Source organism: Colobus angolensis, unplaced genomic scaffold, assembly GCF_000951035.1.
Source record: "Colobus angolensis palliatus isolate OR3802 unplaced genomic scaffold, Cang.pa_1.0 Scaffold383, whole genome shotgun sequence".
Classification (NCBI taxonomy): domain Eukaryota; kingdom Metazoa; phylum Chordata; class Mammalia; order Primates; family Cercopithecidae; genus Colobus; species Colobus angolensis.
In genome coordinates, this window is record NW_012117188.1 from 2,352,800 (window position 1) to 2,372,336 (window position 19,537).

A 19,537-nucleotide genomic window follows, 5' to 3' on the forward strand; every position below is an offset into this window, starting at 1 on the left:
CGCCATTCTCCCGCCTCAGCCTCCTGAGCAGCTGGGACTACAGGTGCCTACCACCATGCCCGGCTAATTTTTGTATTTTTAGTAGAGATGGGGTTTCATCATGTTAACCAGGACGATCTCAATCTCCTGACTTCATGATCCGCCCGGCTTGGCCTCCCAAAGTGCTGAGATTACAGGTGTGAGCCGCCGCACCCAGCCTGCAAGCAATATATTAATTGTTAAAATTAGTAAATGAAATGCTTTTGTCATTTTTGGATTCCATTAGTGATCAGGCCTGATAGACTTGGTTTTTCAGCAACATACTACTTGTCTCACCTGTACGGAAATGGAGATTACATTTATTGATGCAATAAATAGAGTCAGTGTGCTAAATACTGGAATGAAAGCATGTGAAATGATATGCAGGCAATAAACATTTTTCCTTTTACAGAAAACATTTTAAATACAGTTATTTATATATATTAAAAATATATGTATTATATATATGTCTGAAACAGAGTCTTTTCTGTTGCTTAGGTAGGAGTGCAGTGGTGTAGTTATGGCTCACCACAGCCTCAACTTCCTGGAGTTGAGGAAGGAAGCTTCCCATTTCAGCCTCCTGAGTAGCTGGGACTACAGGCACATGGCACCATGCCCAGCTAATTTTTGTGTGTTTTTTTTTGTAGAGATGGGGCTTCACCATGTTGCCCGGGCTGGTCTTGAACTCCTGAGCTCAAGTGATCCTCCTGCCTTGGCCTGCCAGTGTGCTGAGATTACTTTTATCTACATCAAATGTATTGAGAAGTGATGTATGCCATATTGTTCTGGTGTTAAATGCATATAAATATAATTATGTTTTTTCTGTTTTTTTCTGAAATATTACTTGTGATTATCTGCACACATGGGTAAGACAAGGGAACCAAATGTTTGCCTTAAAGAATAAACACTACAATATAGGCCTTAGTCCTTGAACATTTGACTAACATTTTGAGTTACTCAACTTGTAAAAAAATTCAATATTTTCATTTAGATCTCTTTCTTTATAATTTAACATAAATTCTTTGTTTTAAAATTCATCTTCACGGAAACACTAAATAATTTATTGTAAAGTGGTGATTAATATTCATTCTGGCTATGCATTGTTAGAGGCTTAAATATGGATATTTGATTTTAAATTGGTTTCTGTCTCAAAGAATGAATTAAAAATGTTTAGATCTATTCAGAGCCAAAACAAAAACAAAACAAAAGCAAACTATAAAGAATTAAGGACCAGCACCAAGCACATAGAATTCTTGTAGACTCAGCATCCTCCAAATTCCCATGTGAGTCCAGATGTTTTAAAGCTAAACATGTAACTCTCCTTGAATAAAGAGCAAGTCTCAGCAAAATGACTGAAAAAGCCTCTAGTGGTGAACACTGTGAGTAGATGAAGCAGTGTCCCTACTTGCACTTATTTGTTAAAAAAACAAAATAAATGAGGTTATTGTGTTGTACATGGAACATATTATGAGTAGGATTGTAAATTTCCATTTCTCTTTCAGATTCATAAGGAAATGTAGCAAGGCACATATAATGATTTATTTTTCTTGGTTTCTCTTATATTTCTTGAATCAGGGCATATTGCTTCTTAATATATATAACAGTGGCATATTCCAGTGAATGAAAGGATGAACTTATATGTGTTTTTCTTTATCTTGAACTCCCTCTTTTATATTAAAAATAAGCATTTTTCTTTTATATGTATTAAAAATGTATTTGAACAGCATTCTTCAAAGAATGTGATTTACTTTCTCTTCTTTCATCAGCCTTTCTCTTCCTCTGTTATACAGATATAGAAATATAGTCTGACATATGTTACTAAATATATGATAGAAAAGACATTAGTTTATTAAATAGTTGATAAGAAAACCTTCAGTTATATGACGTAGTTTTTGTCACAGATGGCTAACACAAAGGACCGTGGATTAAATAAGGTAGTGCTTCTTGACTAATGCAGTCATAATAATAGCTAGCATTTACTGACTGCTAGGCACTGTGCTAAATACTTCACATGCCTTAGCTCATTTATTTTTTACAAGAATTCAGCAAAGTGGGTATATTATTATTTTCTTTTCCAGATGAAGACAGAGAGGGTTGATAATTTTACATATGAAGACCTGAAGCACAGAGAGATTAAGTAACTTGCCTGAGATGACACAGCTAGGGAGCAGCAGAACCAGGATTCAAACCAGACTGACTTAAGAAAACATATTATTATTCACAACCCTATACAACTTCTCTAATTTTTAACTGGGAGACAAAACAGTGTTGTACCTGACTCTCTAATCAGATGGTCAATGGGCTATGCACTGGAACCTTGGATACATGATATGTGGGTAGGAAAATTAATTAAAACTACAGTCATATTGAATGATTTAATGTAAAATTAATGTCAATCCCTAGATATTTCAGTGGTGCCACTTCCAAAGTAATAGTTTACATCAAGGAAAAAGGTACCTTATTCAGGAAAGTTAACTTCTAGTTCCCTGGTCACCCACTGTCATTTTCTTTTTACTGACCACTAGGTAACCCTTTCTTCTGTTGCAGAACAACTGTCCACATGTTTGCTATCAAGGAAGGTGATAATTAAAGATGTATGTTCAGAGCTGTTTGTATTCTGCACATTCTTAATTTAATTTGTATTTTTTTCCTTTTCTTTGTAAAATCCTGTTTGCTGACTTGGTGTTGAGGCTGGAGCTGACTGCCCTGGCCAACAGTCCAGTCCAGATTCAGGAGCAATTGCAAAACTTGTGTCCCGGGTGGGTGGAAGCCATATGTTTTGGGGAGGTGCTGGAGTGAATGAAATTCTTCCTACTCTTTTAAAACCCCTATTCCTCAGCCAAATCTGAGAGTGACATAAAATTGGCCTCATAAAAGTCTTGTCTTATAAAGGTTGTGTCTTGCAGTAGAAAATGCTTTGGTAGATCCTCTATAGGCCTGTAATCGGGAATAAAAATGCTTGTATGAACATATGTGGCATTGTCAATAAAAGTTAAAACAGGGAAGAGGACAAACTACACAGAGGAAAATGTGCAAATTGTTATTAAGGTGACTCATAAATATTACTAGATCTTTATAGCTTATTTTGGGGGGGCGGTCAGAAAGTTGGGTTTTGTCCACAGTATTCCTCCATCCCCCTACTTCTTAATTGTCAAATGTCTAAAAAATCTGCTCATTACTGGCAAGGGAGTGGAATTTAAAAGCATTGACTATTTCACATATTTATGGGTGTGCTTTTAATCTTACTGAGACAACTGGATGTCAGCTCACACACACTCTTTACTTTTTTTCTCTAGGTCTCACGGGGATACTGGGTTTGGGCATTGCGGCTCCCAATCTAGCCTTTTCTCAGATGGTGACCACTTTTGGCTTGGCTGGCATTGTGGGGTATCATACCGTCTGGGGAGTGACCCCTGCTCTCCACTCACCACTAATGTCTGTGACGAATGCAATCTCAGGTTTGTTCCTCTCTTGTTTTTCCTCATCTCAGGTTTTCATAGGCTTACTCAGCTCTAGGAGGACTATCAATGACGTTTATAAAGTGTGTTTTCAAGTTGTTTTGCTTGGCATCCGAGGCATCTGCTTTGGTGATCTAACGGCTCCCAGACTCCGAGAGGGTGTGGAATATGGTCCTGCAAAGTAAGAGGCCGTGGAAGTGTGTCAGCTCTTTGGGCTGCTCCCATTTCAAGCAGGACAGAGCCACTGTTACTTCTTCCAAGTTTGATTCTTTTTTTTTTTTTTTTAAGGAAAGGATTCCACTGATAAAATTTGAAAACCAGTGTTCCACAGAATCATAGTTGCAACATCCTATAGGGCTCTCCTTGAATTCAACTCAACATTCAGCCTACCAAGGCTACAATAGGCCCTGTGTGGCATCAGGTTCACCATGAAGCTATGGTACAGGAAATCATCGCTTTCCAGTGAGGTGGCATGAGGCATTTCTCTTTGGTGCCAGTCTTTTCAGCAGTTCATGCAGCAGCAGCAGTCCATGCGGCTGCCCAGGATCTATTTTCTTTGTCCCCTAGCAATGGTTCAGATATGAGGGAATGAATCTTACACTGGACAAGCATGGGAGCTGTCCTGGCTTGAAAGCCTCAGGGCCAATAGTCATCTTTTATAACATTGCCATAGGCACAGCTTCGAGGATTTCTGCAGGGAACATGTCTATCTCCAAAAGGTGCTGTAGTCAGGAAAACCCAAAGCTAGGCATCCCCAGCAGACATTTACAGTTCATTAATAGTTTCTTCTAGTTTACACGCAAATTATCTACCAGGGTCACTTTTTAACCATAAGCAATGTTGTCTACAACATTGGTGGATTTATATCTGTATTAGAGGAACATAGCTAGAAAGTTAAAGGAAAGTCCAGTTCCAATGCAGAAGGAGAAAAAGTTTTGTTAACCCTTTTCCCACAGTAGTAATTTCAGTGAGAATGATGTGAAGGTGTGTTATCCACAGTCTGCATAAGGAAAATTGTTTATTTCATTTTAATGAGGGTATAAGAAAGCTGCCTTGTTTTTTGATATTGAGAACTTTACCCTCTATGAATCTATGTATGTGAGGTACTTCAGCTATGATATTTGATTTGGTGGTGTCACTATCACTATTCACCATGTTGATGCTTTCTTTCTAGGGCTGACTGCAGTTGGTGGGTTGGCACTGATGGGAGGACATTTGTATCCTTCCACAACTTCTCAGGGCCTTGCTACTCTTGCCACATTCATATCCTCCGTCAACATTGCAGGTATGATGTCAGTGAAAGGTCTCAGAGGACTATTTTCAATGGAGACATACAAAGCAAATATAAATCAGTATAAAATAGACATAATTGTGCCTTTAAAAAAGGTTTCACTCAGACCGTAAATGCTTTTTGCGCAGGAATATTAGTTATTTTGCCCATCTGTAATTTTTAGAAACTCTTGATGAGAGAACAACCCTCATTTCCCCAAAACAAACAAACAAAATGATGTCTTGCTACAAGTTAACTGGAAAGTTACTGAGTGCATAGTTTTGAAGTAAGTTGGGTTAGAGCTGTCACCATAACACCTATAAATGAGTATAATTTTAGATCAAATTTTAGTCTTTTGCCTTATCCCAGCCAGCGTTAGTTCCTGGAAACTGAAAGCCTCGCACATCACTCATGTGTGAGACTTGTTTGATGCTATTTTGTAGCTAAAAATTCTTTAATGTGTCCAAGAAACCTGGTGCCTGTTGATATGGTATTTTTCTCTTTTATAATTTTTTATAGGGTTTTACAAATGTAACAACCTACTAGAAAAAGATGCCAATCTTTGATCTTTCACATTCTCAAGCTTTTTGAGTGGCTTTTTTCTTTTAGTTTTGCATTCTGATAGCGTTTTCTTCCTGAATATATTTACTGTTTTTTCCCCCACCTCTCTAATGAAACTGACTTGAGTAATAGAATGACTTTAAATTTTGGCTGGGTGTGGTAGTTAACACCTGTGATCCCAGCACTTTGGGAGGTCAAGGCGGGCAGATCACCTGAAGTCAGGAGTTCGAGACCAGCCTGGCCAACACGATGAAACCCGCTCTCTACTAAAAATACAAAAATTAGCTCAGCATAGAGGCGTGAGCCTGTAATCCCAGCTACTCGGGAGGCTGAGACAGGAGAATAGCTTGAACCTGGGAGGCGGAGATTGCAGTGAGTCAAGATTGTGTTATTGCACCCTAGCCTGGGCAACAGAGTGAGCCTCCATCTCAAAAAAAAAAAAAAAAAAAAAAATTTGAGGTTGCAAAATGTTATTTTAAATTATATTTATTCCTAGGTGATAAAGATGTGCTTAAAATAGAAAAAATGTAGCACTTTAAAAAATCATATTGCTCAGTGAGCTCAAAGAGATACTATGTTTTTTATTTCCTTTGCTTTGCTAAGGTGGCTTTCTGGTAACTCAGAGAATGCTGGACATGTTCAAGCGTCCCACTGACCCCCCAGAATACAACTACCTGTATCTGCTCCCTGCTGGTACCTTTGTTGGTGGATATTTAGCTGCCCTCTACAGTGGTTATAACATTGAACAGGTAAGAGGCTCTTTGTAAGTTTTTATATTTACCACAATATTTTCTTCTCTATTAGATTTAACATTGTTAGTTATCCTAATTCAAATTATCGAGCAAATACAACTCTGTCAAGCAAATACAACAATAACCCTAGAAACATCTTGGTCAAACCAAGCATTCTCTTCCCCTAAGGATCAGGACCCTGGATTCTAGAGACAGATTTTTCTGGTAACTGAGTTTAAATATGGGTTTATGTCTTTGTTTTGTTACATTTTTCCACATGTAAAAGGAGTTAGGAAGGTTATCAATATCTTCATTACGTATCTAGCTAGATTGTTGTGGATTTATAATGAAACAATTCTGAACTCCGTATTTTCTATTTCTTTTCAATGACTGTCTTTTAGTTTCTTCTGTGTTTCCAACATGCAGTATTTATTGAATGAACATTTCTTTTTTGAGAAGAGTTGGAGCAGTGAGTCAGAAAGACCTTAGTCTGAATTCCAGATTTCCAATTTATTGATCATTTGCCTTGAAGAAAGTATGTAACTTCTTTAAGCTTTGATTCTCTCTTTTGCAAAATGAGGATAATGATTTTTCCCTCTTGTGGATCTCATGAGACTGTGACAACACAGATAAAACATATGGCACAGCCCCTGGCACTTACGTCAGGGGTTGGCTCTTTTACGGCATTTGGTCAAGTTTAGTATTTTTAGATCCAATAATGACCCCATTTAAATTTAGGTACTTTTATGTGTATTTGTGCATGATAGCAAATCCAGAAGAAACCAATTTATATAAATGGTATAAGTGCAAATACAATATAAGTATTTCGTATGTTAATATTCCTAATGGGTAGGAAATATATTGAAGTCTCTAAGCTAATAGACCAAAGGTTTTAATAATCTGTCTCTCCCCCTTTTCCTTTGAAAAGATCATGTACCTAGGCTCGGGTTTGTGCTGTGTTGGTGCCTTGGCTGGCCTCTCCACCCAGGGAACAGCGCGTCTTGGCAATGCATTGGGCATGATTGGGGTTGCTGGAGGACTGGCAGCCACCCTCGGAGTCCTAAAACCAGGCCCAGAATTACTAGCTCAGATGTCTGGAGCGATGGCTTTGGGTGGTACCATTGGTAAGCACTTGTGGGCTTCTGCCTTTATGTGAACTCCAGTTTCTCAATATATATTTCTAAAGTCCATATTGATGAAATAATTAAATTGTGTTCATGGAAGTTGCTTGAGTTAATATTATTTTGGTGAAAATTCATCCCAGTTGGTGTAATTCTCATTCAAATACATTTTAAAACACTGAGTAAATGCATCAACTGAGTCAACATATCCTATACTCAATTCTTATTTTCCTTTACTGACTGTGTCCCATTAGCTGATAATGGAATGGGGGATTGGAATCCTTATGTATGTACTATACATAAGCTAACTTTTGTTCTGCTAGGTATAAATAACAGCCAAAGATTCTGCTTCATAGACCTGTTAAAAATGAAAAAACATGTGCCAGCAGAAAAACCACTGTTTTAATTTTATTCAGTTGTGTGCTGGATTGTTAAATTTTCAGGAATTTTTAGGCTGGGCTTGGTGGCTCACACCTGTAATCCCAGCACTTTGGGAGGCTGATGTGGGTGGATCACTTGAGGCTAGGAGTTTGAAACCAGCCTGGCCAATATGGTGAACCCTGTAGCTATTAAACATACAAAAATGAGTTGGGTATGGCGGCGTACAACTGCAATCCCAGCTTTTTGGGTGGCTGAAGCATGAGAATCGCTTGAACCTGGGATGTGGAGGTTGCAGTGAGCTGTGATCATGCTGCTGCACTCCAGCCTGGATGACAGAGCGAGATTCTGTCTCAAAAAAAAAAAAAAAATTTTTTTTCCAGGAATTTTTAAAGTTGATTGTTAAACAGAGCCATTATTAAATACTAAATTACATAAACTTAAAATTAAATAAATCAGAAACAAAGGTAATAATATTAAAAACTCATAAGTTTCTATTAATTTACTAGGTTTTATTATCTATGCTCTTGAGGTTACTTATATCTATTGTATGTGTATAGAAGAAATGCTATGTATCAGTGGGCTATGGTACATCTCTTTCCAATTCTACATTCAATGACATCACATTGGTAGATTGAAATTTTACTTGGTAGGAGTATTGCAGTATGGAAATAGGCAAATGCTACAATCTGGGCTTGATTTATTGTTTTGTTTATTGTCCAGACGTGAGAAAGTGATGGAGAAAATGTTAATGATGCAGCTTAAACTTCACATGTTTTGACTGTAGCTGTGACATTGTGAATAGCACAAGTAATTGAGCAAATACTCTTCCAGTATTTGAAAACTATTATCAGATTCAGCAATAAAGTCACTCATGGTTGATAAATGAGTGAAGTTCTCACATACATTCTGTTGTTTTACTTTCATCTTAGTTATTAAAGTAAATAAAAATAAATATCAAACAATGTTCCTGTTGGAAGTATGCTTATTCATCAGTTGCAAACACTAGGTTGGCTACAGATATAAGAGTTTAGCAAAGATCCATAAAAACATTCTATGAAAGTCAATTTGTGTACATGGAATTTTCAATAAAGAACACTGTATTTCTTATTATTTGAAAATTGTGTGCTAGCCACCTTTATATCAGTTAAATCTCATGTATTTGTATGTGCATGTATTTCTTTCCTGTGGAACTGGTTATTAAATGTTTCCCAGTGCAACACTGGCTTTAGGCGTCCTTTTATACTTCCTCAGGAAAGCTTTGACTCTTTTCTTGATAATCTCTGGAAAGGGACTTGAAGGAAAATGTTTGCGCTATAGGTTCATGGCGGGAAAACCTTTAGATGTGATCTTAGTGAATATTCAGAGCCCTACTCCTTCTGTGTCACCTACCTATAGCCATGCACTTCCTTCAGAGGCTCCTAATTTGGGTATTTACTGCCCAGAGTTTTGCATTTCTTTACCTTGAGACTTTGCTCCCACCTACCCACCTGAAAACCAAGATCTTCTTTATGTTCCAGGTGTTTCTTATGTGTTCAGGAGCAAGCACTGGTTATAGAGAAGAGGACCTAGTTGTAATGGGGAGAATATAAGGGAATTTGATTAGAGATTTAGGTAGTCTGAAGAAGTGTTGGCTAGGGGAAGGTTGGGAGTTTGTGATGGGAAGAGGCATGCATTAATGCTGCGTGTTGGGGTTCGTTGGAGTTGGGTCATGCTTAGGTGTGTGGAGAAAAGCTGTTGTTTTGAAAGGGTATACAAGTTGAGCATCTTTAATCCGAAAATCCGAAATGCTTCAAAATCCAAAACTTTTTGTGTGGTGACATGACACCACAAGTGGTGAATTCCACACATAAATACTTAACACAAACTTTGTTTCAAGCACAAAATAATTTAAAATGTTTAAAATTACTTTCAGGTTGTATGTATATGAAACATAAATGAATTTTGTGTTTAGACCTGGGTCCCATTCCCAAGATATCTTATTATGTATATGAAAATATTCCAAAATTTAAAAAGAAATTAAAATCTGAAACACTTCTGGTCCCAAGCGTATCAGATAAGGGATACTCAACTTGTATACAACTAGTGCCCTTACCTTCTGTACAGCCCCTGTATAGAATATTTAGCCCGTACTAGGAACTAGATAATATTTATTTGTGTCAATGGTGGAAATTCTTAAGGGTGATCTTTGTTGTGGTTTCTTCTCAAAAGTTTGTCAAGTTTTAATTTATTTTTGACCTTCATTTCATGACAGGATTGACAATTGCCAAACGCATCCAGATTTCTGATTTACCTCAATTAGTTGCTGCTTTTCACAGTTTAGTGGGTTTGGCAGCTGTACTTACTTGCATAGCTGAGTACATTATAGAATATCCACATTTTGCTACGGATGCGGCAGCAAATCTCACCAAGATTGTGGCCTACCTCGGCACTTACATTGGTGGCGTCACCTTTAGTGGGTCTCTCATTGCCTATGGAAAATTGCAGGGTAAGTGATTCAGCATAACATAGAGGTAAATAGCTATGTTTAGGGCATTTAGGGATCCATTTTAATTTCAGAAAATACATTAACATGGTTGGGCGCAATGGCTCATGCCTGCAATCCAGCACTTTGGGAGGCTGAGGTGGGAGGCTCTTGAGCCCAAGAGTTCAAGACCAGCCTGGGCAATATAGCGAGACCCTATCTCTACTTTTTATAAAAAAATCAAATATTACTACTAATAAAAAAGATTAAAAAAAGGAAAATACCTTAACAGTAAAACTGTTAGGTGAAGAGTATTCATATAGCACTCAGAAATTGCAAAAGTGTTTTTCCTCCCATCCTTCCCCTTTATTGATACTTAACAAGGCTCATAAAGCTTTGAAGCTGTTTCATTTGCAGACAGCTAATGGAGGAAATTAGTGCACAGGAATTTGCATAGAGGGACTAGTTGACTTTTGATAATACATGTGAACAAAACAGCATCCTCATAATCCTTGGTTAGAGATGACTGTGTAGAATTCATAGAAATGAACTTTATACATTTTCCAAAATAGGAACTTATTAAATAAGTTTGTGTGAGTAGTAAACAGTACTTATTTTGAAAACAAATACTCACTTTAGGACTCTAGCATGACAACTTTTGCTGCTGGTAAAGTCAATCATGAAAATGGAAGTGGAGAAAAAACCCTACAGAGGCTGCTGTCAGTGTTTTTACAAAAAAGTCTCTAGAGAAACTAGTTTGTGATTTAAAAACATGTTCTTGCCTCTCAGTAATAAAGTCATGAAAATTAAGTGGGGAACTTCCACAGAACTTGAAAATCATAAAAGAACTTCAAACCTCAAACGTTTTTATCTCATGCTTTGCCTTTAGGAACAAATAACAAACAAGGTTTCTTCTTCCTTGGGCTCAGTTAATAGAATCTGAAATACTAGTGTGCTAGGATTCCATATTGAAGTTCTATTTATTTATTTTTACTTTTTTATGCTTTATTTTTGTCAGAAGACTGGCATGCATGAAATTTTAAATAAATAAACCCACACTTAACAACTTCCGTGTTGGTCATACGTAAGAAAATAACTTCTTAAGATTTCATGACAAAAAGGAAAGAAATAGTTTTGTGATCAAAATAGGGAAAAGAATACTGAAGTCGAACCATAGTTTTTCTGTCTCTGTTCATGTTTATTATGTATAATAATTCTAATTTGCTTTTGTTTCATACCTAGTAATATAAAGTAATATTTTAAATACCATGTTATGCTAATGTTAAATTTTGGTAGTTTAGGATTAAAAGACACACTTGGGTGTGTGTGAGGGGGTTTCTTACAACACATTCTGAATTCTAACTACTATGTGCTTGGCTCTAGGTCTCCTGAAATCTGCCCCTCTCCTACTGCCTGGAAGGCACTTACTCAACGCAGGCTTACTGGCTGCTAGTGTGGGCGGGATAATCCCATTCATGGTGGACCCAAGCTTTACCACTGGCATCGCCTGTCTGGGTTCTGTGTCTGCTCTCTCTGCTATCATGGTAAGAAGTCAGAGATTGAAAAGTACATATTTGGTGAAAAACTGGTAATATTTTGTTAGATTAAAGTGTAATCAGATTTTTATCTCATCAAGAACCTTGATGGAATAAAAATGTTTTAAAATTATGTCACATGTTCATCCTTTTAGAATCTGGAAAACACAGAAGAGTGTAGGAAGAACATTGTTCTTTCTTGCAACTTAATTATTCATTTTAAAGTTGTCACATGAGACGCCTTTATTGCTCTGGAGTCTTTTCACTGGATCAATGTGTTGGTGAACAGGAGCTTAAAAAGGCCAAGGGTTTCAATGTATTGGGTGCCTACTATATGACAAGCCCTACAAAATAGTGCTTCGGGGTTTATACAATACAAGTAAGATAGTCTCTGCCCACTAGTTGCTCTCACATCATTGGAAGATATGACATGAAATCAAATAAGTATAAAATGAAATGCAGTTAAAAACCCCATATGCTCAGTGAGAGTGTTCAGTTAAGCCTTTTATGATAGGTTCAGCCTTCCTCTTTCTCTGTAATTTTTACATTTAGTATATTGAAACAGTAGTTTTTAGTTGTCTATATGACAGTCTGGCATCTTATATCAATGTATGATGTTGTTTCATGCAGTGCTATTATTTGCTGTTATTCACTGTTACTCATGTTCTTTCAGTGTGTAATCTGTAGATAAGGTTTATATTTAAGTTAAAAAAATTATGTACAGTGCCTAACACAAAGTTAGACACATAGCAATTGCTTATGAAATACTTACTGGCTCCTTGATTCAGAAACACCTAATTTATAGTGTAAAAATGATACTTATTTTTGTGTGATTATGAGAGTTAAGTCATGATTTCAACACAGAAACTTGAGATCACTGAGAAGTAAATTAAAATCTCATCTTTATATTAATGCTCATAGTCTAATTTTATTCTGGCTTGTTGCACTGATTTTTGTTTTAAACAAAAGAAAAATAATTTTGATATTTTTAATCTAATAAGGCAGAATAGGTTAATGAAGTCTCAAAATAAAAGATATACAAATGTGACTGGGTGCAGTGGCTCATGACTGTAATCCCAGCACTTCGGGAGGCCGAGGTGGGTGGACCACCTGAAGTCAGGAGTTTGTGACTAGCCTGGCCAACATGGTGAAACCCTGTCTCTACTAAAAATACAAAAATATGCCGGGCATGGTGGTGTGCGCCTGTATTCCTAGCTACTTGGGAGGCTGAGGCAGGAGAATCGCTTGAACCTGGGAGGCAGAGGTTGCAGTGAGCCAAGATCATGCCATTGCACTCTAGCCTGGGCGACAAAGCAAGACTCTGTCTCAAAACAAAACAAAACTTTAAGAATTGTTGTTTCAGGGAAGCAGTGAATATGATATTTAAAGGATTTATTGGTTCTATGAGAATGTCTTAGACAAAGTATTTTTTGAATTTATTTTATTGTTTTTGGCTTAAATGAGTAGTACATGAATATGCTCTCATTGTAACAAACAAAAAAAGGTAAAAATATGTGAAATAAGCAAAAAGCTTTTTCCTTTCCTGTGTTTAGTAATTTCGAGTTGTATCACAGACATTGTTAATGATACATTATAGACATTTTGGATTATGTTATATTCCTTCAAAGGGTATTGATTATTACTTTTTATTTATGCATTTTTGTAGCCGGCTAACTTGGCTAAACTCAAATTCCAAATTTTGACTCCCTTATGGTGGGGAGGGGCAGCTGAAATACTTTATCCTTAACAGGATTGCTTGGAGTCTGTCTCATCTATGTATAGTTCAAGAGTCATCCAGAGATTTGAGTAGAATTTATACACAGAAACTGGGACTCCCTCTCTCTAGCCTGCTCCTTTGTGGGATTTCCCTTATTACTTTCCAGCTGCCTTAGTCATCTCAAATACTATCTTCAGGACCTTCAAGCCAGTAAGACTGTGGGCTTATATTTTATAATTTCTTTAATTGGTACCAACAGGGGATTGCCCTCAGTCTAAAGCCATAAAAATTGGGAAATTCACTTGGTGTTGTTATGTTTTTCCAAATGTAGACACTTCTCCAGTTTCTGCCTGTTTTTCATCACTGAAAAGTGTTTTTTTTAAATGTAAAGATTTTTTTTAGGGGGGTGGGTGGCTCGGTGTTTATAGTTGTTATACCTGTGGAAGTGTTGGTTAGATGGGAGACACTTATTACCAGAAGTGGAACTTATATGTAAATATATTAATAGGAAAGCTAGAATAATTAAGGAGCAAAATGTTAAATGCCAGAGGTTTTATTTTTATGTTATTAATTTTGAGTTCTACTTTGTTGTTCTAGGGTGTGACTTTGACAGCTGCTATTGGGGGTGCCGACATGCCCGTCGTCATCACTGTGCTGAACAGCTACTCAGGCTGGGCCTTGTGTGCAGAGGGCTTCCTGCTCAACAACAATCTGCTGACCATTGTGGGTGCACTCATAGGCTCGTCTGGTGCTATCCTGTCATACATCATGTGTGTGGTAAGAAACAACACATAAGTGAAAGAAAAGGAAATGACTTTCTGAAAACATGGATGTGCTTATCATTTCTTTTATTAGCCATAAAAATGAGTATTGTAGACTGGGTACTGTAGCTCACGCCTGTAATCCCAGCACTTTAGGAGGCCAAGCTGGGTGGATCACAAGGTCAGGAGTTCAAGACCAGCCTGGCCAAGATGGTGAAACCCCGTCTCTACTAAAAATACAAAAATTACCTGGGCGTGGTGGTAGGTGCCTGTAATCCTAGCTATTTGGTAGGCTGAGGCAAAGAATTGCTTGAACCCAGGAGGCGGAGGTTGCAGTGACCAAGATCATGCCACTGCACTCTAGCCTGGGTGACATAGCGAGACTCCATCTTAAAAGAAAAAAAAAAAAAAGAATATGGTAGCTTTGAATTCTCTTCAGCAGAAATAGCAGAGTGTTTCATTTGCATAAATTTCCAAGACTGCCTTTAAGGTACCCAACTGTAAAGAATTAGGAAAATTAAATAGAAAGATGAAAATCTTCTAGTGCCTCTCTCCATCTGGAGATAAACAGGTAAGATTTTGGTTTATTTCCTTATGTATGGCATATCTGTGTATTTACTTGTCTGACCATGTTGTATATTGTCCTACATTTAAAAAAACTTACATGCTATATTGTTGACTTTTTGTCATTAAAAATTCTATTTTAAGAGACTTTACCCTAATCCATCATATAGATATACAAAATTTATTTAATTTCCCCTTAATGCTATACATATGAAGTTGTTTGATTTTGATTTCTCTTTGTATATATCTTTGACATTTCAGATTTTTGTCTTAAGATAGAGTCCTAGAATTTATAGCCTCATTATACTTATAGCCATGTTTCTGGAAAGGTCGTTCTGATTTACACTTCTGTTGCTCATCTGTGAGAGTTTCTACCTTAGAAGTTTTGTGGTCAGCATGATGGTTTTTTTTTTTTTTTTTGTTATACTTTAAGTTCTAGGATACACGTGCACAACGTGCAGGTTTGTTACATATGTACACATGTGCCATGTTGGTGTGCTGCACCCATTAACTCGTCATTTACATTAGGTATATCTCCTAATGCTATCTCTCCCCCCACCCCCTCCCCACAATAGGACCCAGTGTGTGATGATGGTTTTTTAAAAAAAGAACAGAAAAAAGTAACAACACTAATACTTCCTAGCTTTTCTGTTTGTTTCAAGTTCTCTTCTTGATGGCAAGAAGATGCTGTGCAAATATTATAATTAAAGGTTTGAGTAGAACTTTTTTTCAAATTATAGGTGTTATTGTCTAAATAATACTTTTGAATAACTGTTACAGTACAAGTATGAAGCTAAGTGAAACCAGAATGTGATTTTACACTGATAAATAATTTAGACAAGAAAGGGATCTGTATTAGTCCATTCTCACACTGCTGTGAAGAACTACCTCAGACTGGGTAATTTATGAAGTAAAGAGGTTTAATTGACTCACAGTTCCACAGGCTTAACAGGAAGCATGACTGGGAAGCCACAGGAAACTTACAATCATGGCGGAAGGTGAATGGGAAGCAAGCACATCTTACCGTAGTGGAGCAGGAGAGAGAGTGAAGGGGGATGTGCCACACACTTTTAAACCACCGGGTCTCGTGAGAACTCACTAGCATAAGAACAGCAAGGCGGAAGTCAGCCCCCATAATCCATCACCTTCCACCAGGCCCCCCCACCCATGATATGTGGGGATTACAATTTGACATGAGATTTGGGTAGGGACTCAGCCAAACCATATCAGATACTTACTCTACCTTCATTCGTTTATTACAATATTTTAAAAAACTGCCTTATTTTACAACTCAGGATTTTTCTTACGATTTAATTGAAAATCTCATTGTAATTTGGAAGGCTGAAGTATCTTTTCATAGTAAAAAATATATTTTTGTTTCTTAGGCTGTATTGCCAAACAAAGGGTTTGATAGCCGAAATTCAAAACAAGCTAAGGGGTTTTAAAATTAAATCACCTAAATTGCTTGGGGAATTTGGAAAGGTGAAGGTTTATGTATCCTATTTGAAAAGTGTCAGCTTTGTGACAGAAAGAAGAAACATCTGTGAAGAAAAATGTTTATGAAGTTGTACTAGAAACAGTTTTCTGTAAAAGTGCTTTTAACCCTTAGTTTGATTTTGCTTCAGTTGATGAATTTGAATGACCAGCAGGGGGCAGCAGATTTTCATTATTACTTAAACTTGAGGTTTGTCAGTGGCTTTTAAAGTTAAATGGGAGGATTTGAAGGATTTGAATGTTAACAAAGCCTATGGCATACTGATATGGGGAGAGGAGGGAAGAAGACTTATATCTAGTTCTTGAAATGTCAGCGTGGTTAATTTCTCTTTTTATTCTTTTTAAAAAACGGTTTTCTTTAGGTTTTTAAATTTATGAAGAGTACTCTCCACATTTCTGTCTGTGTCTCTCATTACTCTCCTTTTCCTTCTTCACTTAGTGTCTTTTATTATTATTAGTTATAGCAACCATAGTAAGTCTTAGAGTAACTCTTCTGTAACACTAGAATAAGGTAGCAAGAGGTACTTGTTGAAAGTACTCTCTTCTATGTGTTCTGCAATTATATCATCTTTCTCGTATTTTTCCTATTCTTTTATATTTTTTGACTTGTTTTCTCTAGGTCTTCTATTTCTTTTTTTTCCATTTCACTGCCACAGGCATGCCTTTTACCATCAGCATTCCATAGATATTTTGTATTCCTATTCTGTATATAGAGCTACCAAATTATTCCGATAGCTGCCTGAGGCCATAAATATCACATTGGGTCAGATTAATAATTTGGATTCAAGAACAGTTGAAGTTTTAATTAAAAAAAAATTCTGGCCAGGTGCCGTGGCTCATACCTGTAATTCTAGCACTTTGGGAGGCCAAGGCAGGTGGATCAGTTGAGCCCAGGAGTTCAAGACCAGCCTGGGCAACATGACAAAACCCTGTCTCTACAAAAAATATAAAAGTTAGCTGGGCATGGTGGCACATGCTTGTAGTCCCAGTTACTTGAGGGGCTGAGGCAGGAGGATCACCTGGGGAGGTTGAGGCTGCAGGGAGCTGTGATTGTACCACAGGACTGCAGCCTAGGTGACAGAGTAATACCCTGTCTCAAAAAAAAAAAAAAATCCAATTAATCAAAGATGTTTAATGTAGGAAATTTGGAAGCAACAGAAAAGGATAAATAAAAAAATAAAATTACCTAAACTTCTATTACCACTTAACAGTTAACATTCTAGTCTTTTTTATATGAATATGTTTAAATACATTCTACTGAATATATTATGTAATTATCTAACCTTAATTTTAATGAAGGTTTAATTAATGTTTAATTTTCTAATAATTTTTAGCTCCTACTATTATAGCACACAGATATACCAGAATCTGTTTATTCAAATGCATAATAGTTGTTTTTAACTTTCTTTTTTTTTTTTGGTTGCAGTTTTCCTTCTTATACATCTTTGATTATTTCCTTAGGTCTAGTTTTTATAAGTGCAATTACATGGTCAAAGGGAGTAAGAACTTTTTGTTGGCTTTTGATATTGCTAAATTGATCTCCACAAAGCATTCACCAGTCAAAGCTCTTACTTGTGATGTTCAATGTGTTTGTCTTACTGTATGATCTCTACTCCTAGGCATTATTACAAAACAAGTCAGAAACCAGCAAATATGAGCCTGTCATATTTTTCGATTTTGAAGATAGAAATTATCTTTTCTTCTAAAATTTTCTGATTTCTCACTTTTTACATTAACCTTCATTGATAAACCTTCTTTATACTTCTTTATTATAGAAAATTATAGATTTATTCAGTCTCTTATGGCTGTGCTTAGCAGCTCTAGGTAGATCAGTATAATCGTAAAAATAAAATAGCTACTCAAAATTAGGCATTAGTGCAGGATAACAGGCATTATGCTGGATGCTTTACAAAATATAGCCCATTTAATCCCCACACAAATTCTGAAGGTAGGAAATATTATTCTCATTTTACTGAGAAAGTATTGTAAGGCACCATTTATTATTCACCTTTGTGTTTGTGGAGTGTGGCCAAGTACCTGGCACATTCACACAAATTGATTTGTTAAGTGAACATTAGATAAATATTTTGTTAGCTTATTTCATGTTTTAGAGTCTTCGCCAGATATATTATGATAGCAGATATAGTAGAGTTAACGTGGTACCAGTATGTTGACCTTCACTGTTATTTATTGAAGGAAACATGCAAGTCCAAACTAGAACAGGGTGATTTTATTATGGGTGAGGGAATGGAATGCACCCCAAATGGCTAACCAGCAATCCCCACAATTGAATTTTTGTTCTGACAAAGAATTCTTTTGGGTGTCCTCTGAGCTCAGTGCTGTGGTTGCACAATATCCAAGATGATAAAAACTGAAAAATGTTGACAGTGTCCAAACAACCAACTCAAATCAATGATACCCAAATACCATATAGACATTAACCTCTCTATGATTTTACAGTTTGTTTGTGATAGTATCCAGATTGCCTCAGAAATAGAGGTCTTACAAAAATTGAACAGCATTTTGAGATCAAATTTTCTGATTTTTGCACTTTGCTGCTTGGTTCCAAATGAAAATAGAACAGAATGAAGTGGATCAAAAGCCAAATCAAAAATGTTTTTTTCCTTTGTGATTAATTAATACCTACAAAGCATTGAAATGAGAGATGCTAGTAAATGGTATATGTTATTATTGCTTTGACTTTGTCAGTTTTATGACCTGTCCTTTGCTTTCAGATTGATTTCTTACAGTGTGTTCAGAATTATGTGAATTAGGGTTCTCTTTAATGTAGAATGCAATTTTAATTATTGGCTTAATAGCTTAAAAGGAACAGCCTTAAACAGTGTTGCAAATTCTTTGTCTTGGAAGCTGAGAACTGTTCAATCTCTGGAACAGCGGTCATAGGATAGTCTCATTAATCATTTAAGCAGGCAAAAAAAAAAAAAAAAAAAAAAGAGAGAGAGAGAGAAACAAAACAGAACCATAAACGCTAAACATTTGTTGAGACTATGATGTTGCAATGGTAAATTTAGAGATGAAAATAATTTCATTTTTAAGAGACCACATGGAATTATTATAGCTTAATGGTGATGTAATTGTGGATAGGTGTTTAACAAGTTGACTATGATTGTTAAACTACTGTGTGGTTCCTTTTTTTTTGTCCCTAAGATGCCATCAGAAGTGGATACACATTAATTAAATGTCCTCAGAGATTCTTTCCTTCTTCTTCATTCAGTTTTATAGGAGGAAATAATGGTTCCTTTTAAGCCGAGTTAAAATAAAATTGTTTATTTATCACTCTCTTCTGTCCCTCTACCTCTGTACAGCAGTACATCTACTACTGTGATCTTCTGCAGGACTGTATGATACAGGTGATGGAGGCTCTTTGTTCACTGGACTTTTTTTTTTTTTTATTATACTTTAAGTTCTAGGGTACATGTGCATAACGTGCAGGTTTGTTACATA

General features: G+C 36.5%; 1 protein-coding gene across 2 annotated transcripts in view; it reads left to right on the forward strand.

Annotated features, from left to right (window-relative positions):
- Nucleotides 1-19,537, forward strand: part of NNT (nicotinamide nucleotide transhydrogenase) — a 111,868-nt gene that overhangs the window by 42,481 nt on the left and 49,850 nt on the right. For both annotated transcript variants that reach the window (XM_011954499.1, XM_011954498.1), the window contains exons 11-17: nt 3,315-3,476; nt 4,651-4,761; nt 5,911-6,056; nt 6,967-7,162; nt 9,792-10,025; nt 11,385-11,545; nt 13,851-14,030. In XM_011954499.1, the coding sequence (XP_011809889.1) occupies nt 3,315-3,476; nt 4,651-4,761; nt 5,911-6,056; nt 6,967-7,162; nt 9,792-10,025; nt 11,385-11,545; nt 13,851-14,030 (1,190 nt within the window). The remainder of the gene's footprint in view (nt 1-3,314; nt 3,477-4,650; nt 4,762-5,910; nt 6,057-6,966; nt 7,163-9,791; nt 10,026-11,384; nt 11,546-13,850; nt 14,031-19,537) is intronic.